General features: G+C 39.9%; 1 protein-coding gene across 1 annotated transcript; it reads right to left on the reverse strand.

The window, feature by feature from the left end:
• Positions 1–1,467: 1,467 nt before the first annotated feature.
• LOC112041227 (uncharacterized) lies at positions 1,468–5,523 on the reverse strand. The gene is made up of 6 exons (XM_086995443.1): positions 5,394–5,523; positions 4,171–4,311; positions 3,716–3,832; positions 2,712–2,874; positions 2,228–2,403; positions 1,468–1,784 (listed from the first exon to the last, which is right to left on the reverse strand). The coding sequence occupies exons 1-6, from the start codon at positions 5,499–5,501 to the stop codon at positions 1,524–1,526; spliced, it is 966 nt and encodes a 321-aa protein (XP_086851569.1). The 5' UTR covers positions 5,502–5,523; the 3' UTR covers positions 1,468–1,523.
• Between the last annotated feature and the right edge of the window lie 1,803 nt (positions 5,524–7,326).

The raw sequence follows: 7,326 nt of genomic DNA on the forward strand, positions 1-7,326 counted from the left end.
GTTTTATGCCCCTCGTGCACGTCGGTGGACACGGATTCGACCATCAACCCTAAAAAATCCATATCTGGCCTCATCACTGAAAACGACGTGATTCCAGTGTTTTGGCTGCAAATGCACGTGGTCCCCAGCCCATTGCAGACGTCGCTGTATGTTACCTGCTGTTAACAGTGGTTTCCCTACTGGCCTTTGTGCAAAATAACCGGCTTGCAGTAACCTCTTGTTCACGAGGGACCTTGAAACGGGCGTTTGAATGACATTCTGCCTCTCTTTTCTGAGGACACTGGTTGTCTTTGCACGACCAGCACGGCGTCCTCTAAGGAGAAGGCGATCCTGTCTTCTTGGTGTGATACGCGGACACCTTGGTCGAGGTATTGGAGTAGGTGCCCCTGTTGCAGCATTTCTTTGGAGGACTTTACTAACGGTTCCTGATAAATGTTGAATTACCTTGCAATGGCTATCCGTTTCTGACCATTTTCTCTGAGAGCAAGAATCCCATAGTAAGCTGCGTTGCTTAGCTGTCGAACCATATCTTCACTAAGGTACCTGTCAAGTTTCAGAGCGATCCCTTTGTTGCTTCTTTAAACACACTCCAAAGATTGACCAAACCCATGCGTTTTTAAACAAGGGCAGAAATTGCCGAAAACACCACCCCTCACATTTCTGACCACAGAACATGCAACTGCATGCATCAATTGTTATGAGAGTTGTGTGGTAATTAGGTAACACACCTGGCTACACATGGAGTGACACCTTAGCTTTGGATTTAAAATAGTTAGAGAGAAATTAGATATTTTGTAGAAAATTTACTTGCCAAAAAGTAATATTCCACATTAAGTGGTAACCCTGTATATACTTTAGCTCAATAACAACTTTTTCTCAACTAAAAGCAGTAAAATAGAAACCTGGCTGTACTCATTTGATATGTAATGTTTTAAAATTCGGGCTGGTGCGTTTTATTGTTTTCCAATATAGGAAAGGGAATGATATCGTTGTGGTTATTTTTTTTCTTTTGTGCTAATATTTTGTGCATCACTTTTTAAAAGTCAATTCAACAATAAAGCTGTACGACCTCAAAGAGTCATGTTAGGCCCCATTCAGAATAGGGGACTAATTAGTCCGAGGGTCAAATATGGCGACCCACTACAAAGCTTGCCGTCTAACCCGCTGATAGACACTGAATAGATATCCCGTGGGGAAGTATTTAAGTGGGTCGGTCATATATGACTACATTTAAAACAAATGACGACACGGAATTGTAGCTTATACACTTGTGGTCAACTCTGCCAATTTTCGTGATAAAATCTTGTTCAGGGATAAAGTTTCGCCCCATACCGATTGCTACCTCACGTCAAAATAAAAAGGTGTTAAATTGGCGATGAAAGCTTTGAGTTGCCTATGCTTATACATTGCAACAAGAAATATAAACGCCTATATTTTATATTTTTGAAGCGTTTTTATTGTATTAAATCAGCACAAAGATAGATGCAATATTGAATAATAAGACGCTGGAATACCTCAAAGGGTTACAATATTCTTGAGCATAATGTATTATTTTGTATCAAAATTGACAGTAGCCTTCCTTGTGCATCATTATTTTTTTGCTTTTTGTCTGTAAATTCAAGAGCTTTGCTGCATCGTGTTATTCCAAATTTACTGTCCACGGCAGTTTGAATAGGAAGATTTAGGCCCGTTGGCCAAAAAAATCTGCAGGCAAGTTTAAAGGCGACTCGGCGGTTCAAATCGCAGCATGGCTTGCACTCGTTGACGTGGTGGCAGTTGTAAACCTGAAAGAATAAACAATCGGAATATTTTAGAGACTGCATAAAACGTTGAAACTCAGTGTCAGGAGTCTGTGGAAATTCCGCTTCCTAGGGCCAGTTTCACAACGGTAAAGATTGTCTTTATTCTGATGCAAATTTTTAAAATCAGTTGTGATTCGAGATTAATATGACGAGGTCTAAGAAAGTGGTAGTGTTTGTCTTTTTACCATGACGAATGAAATTCACAAGTCTCTCTATATAAAAGTGTCTTTAACACAAGAAACTACAGGACTCAAAAACCCGTTTCACTGAAAAAGTCTCTTGCATATATTTATCACCTTTGTAACGATTGGGAAATGTTACGATAGCTAGGAAAATGATTAGATTTTTGCTGTACATGTATAATGGTCTAACGCTGATTGTGTGCCTCCAAGTTCTTTCGTTAAACTGCGCTCTTGTTAACCTACCTGCTGTCTCTTGCTACAGTCTGGAACAATCTTTCCTTCCTTGACAGAAGTCTGGCACATGACGATGAATTGGCAATGGCGGGTCTGGACGGCACACACTGGCTTCATGCATATGTTGCATGGATCACCTTCGACAATAGCCACAGTTGGGGCTTCTCTCTTCCTGCGGCTGCCGTCTGCAATCAAAATTGAGAAAGAATTAAATTAGATTTGCATGTTTGAGTTTTGTTGCAGGCATCACTTTCAGTGATGGTCACCCCACTACGTATATTCTGAATAAAAATGCATATGATTCTAGTAAATGCGGAGATTATCTACCGAAAAAAGGCAACCCTGTCTAATTGTGTTTTCATTTCCTCTGTGCAGTGTCATCGGTATCAAAACTCCTTTTTGGATATCAAAATAACTATAAACTGTTTAGTTTTTACAAAAATAAACCAGTTATTTCACTTATTTCACTTATTTCACCAGTGATATGTCCTACCTTTTTCGTCAGCCCTTAAGCTCTCCATCATCTTCTTAGCTCTGAAGGTGGCGAAGTTCCTGCACTTGGGGATGAGATCCTCTGGCAGGAGGCTCTCTGGCTTCTGTGGGGTTCCCTCAATGTTGTAGTCGCTGGTCTGAATGCTGGTAACTGGCATATCTCCCTAAAAAGGAAAGAAACGGAAAATTCAAACACCTGATTTCTAAACGCTTAGATTTCTGGGTTGTTTTCACCACGGGAATATTTTTCTTTATGAGCATTTTATTTTTTTTCAAAACTACGTAGTGACACAACGGAGAGATGCAAGTGATATAATTTGCAGCATGTTTAAGTAGATATGACACGCCAAGCAAACATAGAACGTTATTAGAGGGTTACCATAACGTTGGGATAACGCTCTGATAACGTTCTGTGTTTGCTGGGCAGATGTTCATGTTACATATGTATCCTCCGATTGTACAAAAGCAATGCTGGTTTGGGGTACAGTGGGTCATTTTGAAATCTGAGAACCCCCTTCTCTTATCCAAGTACAGTTTAACAATCGAAATAGACAAAAACAAGCTACTGTGCAATCCCATTGCTTTATAAAAATGTTATCTTCGTCTACCACTTCACATTTGCCGAATCTTATTTGTTAACCTTTGCCCTCCCTTCATAAGCAAAATCCTGGAACTGTAATTCTTAATTTTCTGAAAGAAGGACTTTCATAAGTCTTTGCGCTTGTTCTCTAAAGTGACAAGGTTTGCTTTTCTTAGGGCATCAACACGAGATAAACCAGGAATTATGATATTTAAAAACTTCAGGAATTTTTACATATAAACTGTTAATACGAACTTAATGAAAATCAAAAGATTTCACCCTAGAAGTATTACAAATGTGCAAAAAAGTGTAACATAAAATCACAGATTGTGGCCTCTAACGTGAAACGACGACGTGACCACAAACGTGCATACCAATATACTTGTAATAAATAAATAAATAAATAAATAAATAAATAAACCTACGTCCTTCTCAGCCTCCCTTAGGGCGGTGATGGTGGTGTCTGGATCCTGGACCTCGGTCTTGTCAAGAGAAACCACAAAGCAAGCCTTCTGCTTGGGGAAGATCATCACAGTCAGGTTCTGAAAAGAGTTAAAATAGGCAAGTTTGTAAGCAAAAGAATTTCATCACTTTGTTATCCCTTGAATTGACAATGATATGTTCTTCGAATTTACCTAGGCATGGTTCTTGTTAGATTATGACAATTGGAGTCATAATTTAAGAGTCACTATTTGAAGTTTGAAGTATTGCCGTAAAACACATTTGCAGTTTAACAATAAATAAAAAATATTATTCTCTTAGAGTATATTTTAGAAACAATACAAGTAAAAATGTGAGTACTTATTCATTTATAACTTACACAGTCATCATTGTTATTACTTTGGGTTCAGTGAACTCTAAATAAATAAATTCAACTTACGTTCTTGAAATCATGGATGAATTCGGACTCGTTCACATGGTTCTGTTGAGGGACGTAGTAACTGACCAGTTTCCTGCCCTGGTCAACCTTGACCTTTTTCTGGACCAAGACGCCTTCCTCATGAGCGTGAACAATGAAATGCTGACGGAAAAAGTATTTATTTCATTGTACATGTTCTTGAAGCATTTGCAGAAATAGGAAAGGCATTGAGGGTAGAGCTTAAGTGTGCTTGCTTAAGAACAACGAGACCGATTTTCTTTGACATTGCTTATAGAACTACCTGTATGACTGGCGCCATATAACAGCTAAATCTCCCGTGATATTTTGTTTACATTCATGCCATATCTGTATGTATCTGTAATAAGGTAATTCACGCAGTTGGATTTCCATTTGCAAGCGCGTAACTACGAGCTTAGTATAGCTGACACCCGAAAGAGGGCAGGAACGTCTCGATGGTGATTAAGGCTCAGTCACAATGTCGGCCATCTGTCGGGGATTAGTTTTGGCCGGGGGTCGTCGTAGAAAATAAAGAATCCTTGAACAATCCTAGCAATAATCCTAATAAAAGTGGAGCAGTCACATTGTCTGAGATTTTTTCAAGGATTTTGACCCGGTTTTGTCGACAAATCGTGGGATTAGCCTCATGCAATCGGAGGCGATCGGAGACGATATCTGCGAGCGTCTTTTCTTGTAATTCCCCCCCCCCCTCCCTTTTCTCAAACTTTTAGCGATCCGGTCTGAGGCGCCCTTTGATACACGGCGATTTACTACGATTCCACCGTATGATTGGTCGGAGACGATCTCATAAAGCGTACGAATCGTCGCACGGCGCCTCCGATTCAGTCGGAGGGCGCCGGAGACTACTCCAGATATTGAATCTCAACCTGATTTTTCAATCCCACACAGAATCTTACGACTAGTCTCAGATTATTTGGAGGACGCCTCCGATTAATCGGAGGGCATCGTAGGTCATCGGAGATTGTGTCTGGGATGCCCAAAATGGGTGAAAAATCTTACGAGCAATCTTAAAATTTTAAGTTCAAAGTTGGGGACCGCGACGGGTGTGGCGATTTCTAAAAAATCTGCGACAACCCGCAGGCGTCCGGAGAGCGCCTCTGACGGGTGCAAAATCGTGAGATCTGTCTCAGGATTTTGTTAACATTTCCCGGGTTTTACCCATCCCCGACGCATCGCAACTGATTTGTGACTGAGCCTTTACTCACTTGCTTTCCAACGACTTGTTTCACTTTCATGGGTTTACTCTGCTTGTGCGGTGGTGTCACCGCGAACGCTGCGAAGACGCAAAGAGCAAGGACGATCAGAGACTTCATCTGAAAATAAGGGAGAGATTGTCTGTATAATACACTCTTGCTACAAATGATGGAATATTTAAAAAGATATGGATATATTCATTATTTCAAAGTTCACTGTGATAATTGTCACAAAACCTTTTATCTAGCACGTGTGACAGGAATGGAAATCCTAGAAATGGAAGTCCCTTATGTTCCATATGATTAGAATAAATTAGTATAAGTCGGAGTATTGGGATCAGAACATGCGAATGTCACCTGTACAAAGTAATGGGGGCGGCCTACGGTTTCTAGTTAACAACCAATCCTGTCACACCGGATGTAGTATGTACCAATAAACAATTTTCAAGTTACATCAGTCAAAAACAAATTCTTTAAATATGCAAGTCAGTTGCTTAGAGTTCTCCTCTCTGTATAACAGGTTTGAATTATCACTTGGACTCTTGTGACGCAGTCCATGGTGTTTGCCGTTGCAAATAAATTTTGTTTGCATGAAGCACACTTGAAGGGTGGTAATGCCTGATCCTTAAGCCCGAAGAACTCCATGTTTTATCTCAAGTTCGGAAAAGATTGAATTATGGGATTTTAGACCATGAGGTCAGTACCGTTGTCCCTGGTAGTGGTTCTGTCAAACTTTGGGTGGTCATTGCTTATGGAGGTGGTACGAATGGATGTTCCCCAGAGAAATCGTAGCTGCAGACGCATACGTCATGCAAGTTCTGGTGTCATATGTTGTCATATTCCGCAACCAATTTTGGTCGTAAGGTTCTGTTGCAACATGACAATGCTCCAGCTGATCGTGCTCGCAGAACACAGCAAATTGCTTAAAGGTACATACGAACCGAGCATCGGTGGAGTGTGGATTCCCAGTAACACATGTAAACCACTTCTACTAGATTCTTATATGACTCAAATAAATTCGACATGCCAAGGGAAAAACTGAATAGATCACTCCATCAGCCATAAAAGACCTTTAGACTGCTCCTTTCTTTAAATTTATGGTTGTAAATTTAACCTACTTCCGTGACCTACTTTCCTGCCCCATTGACATACAGCTTAAAATGCCAGCAGAAAAATCTGTTCAAACATCATTTTCGGGTAAAATTATACAATGCCTTTTGGCAATTCTCTTAGTTATACTACTTGAAACGATATGCTGGCATTTGGTTGGTTTTTGTGACAAAAAATTGACTTTGTATGCATCTTTAAAGTTCTCCGGCTTTTTCTCCTGATTTGAATCCCATAGAGCACTGCTGTGAGGAGGAGAAAGGCCCAGCTGACTACACTTGATAAGCTGAGTCAGGCTTTTGAAGAGAGGTGGGTTTAAATCAGCAAACGCTTTATCAAGAAGCTGCCAAAATTGGTTTATTCAATACTCGAAAAAGAGATGACGGCCCATGACGTCATCGTTTCGTTATATAGCTACGAGAGGTACTTACCTGTTCACTACATGTACAAGCACACAATCATCAAACATCAAAAGAAAATAATAAAATAACGATATTCCAAGAAAGAATTACGAGGCGAATTTAAAAAAAAAAAAAAAAAAAGTACATTCTTCAATGATTGGAGTACTGGTGTCTTGAAATGGCCACATTGTTAAGGTGGGTAGAAAATCGGTATAGTTGAACTATCTCGTTTTCTTCAGCACATTATAATGTCCAAATATAAACATGAGCATGTGGGAATATTTAGTGTCTAAAAGCTCTCACGACAAAAATTAGTAACGTGATTTCGTCTTAACTTCCGTTTTTTCGTCTGTCACATGGTAACGCGGTGACACTGTATTCATGTTCTCTTGTCCTCGAAAACTCAATCATCGAAATCGAATGACATTTTTAGGTTC

The sequence above is a fragment of the Lingula anatina genome, chromosome 9 (assembly GCF_051362555.1).
Source record: "Lingula anatina isolate TDL-2025a chromosome 9, LinAna3.0, whole genome shotgun sequence".
NCBI lineage: Eukaryota > Metazoa > Brachiopoda > Lingulata > Lingulida > Lingulidae > Lingula > Lingula anatina.

What these genes read in the sequence shown, in the direction of transcription:
- LOC112041227 (XM_086995443.1), bottom strand. Translation starts at nt 5,501, where the DNA reads ATGAAGTCTCTGATCGTCCTTGCTCTTTGCGTCTTCGCAGCGTTCGCG. An exon ending in AACAAGTCGTTGGAAAGCAA is followed by an intron (nt 4,312 to 5,393) that starts GTGAGTAAAGGC and finishes TTTTTCCGTCAG; the next exon opens with CATTTCATTGTTCACGCTCA. An exon ending in TAAGGGAGGCTGAGAAGGAC is followed by an intron (nt 2,875 to 3,715) that starts GTAGGTTTATTT and finishes TTTCCTTTTTAG; the next exon opens with GGAGATATGCCAGTTACCAG.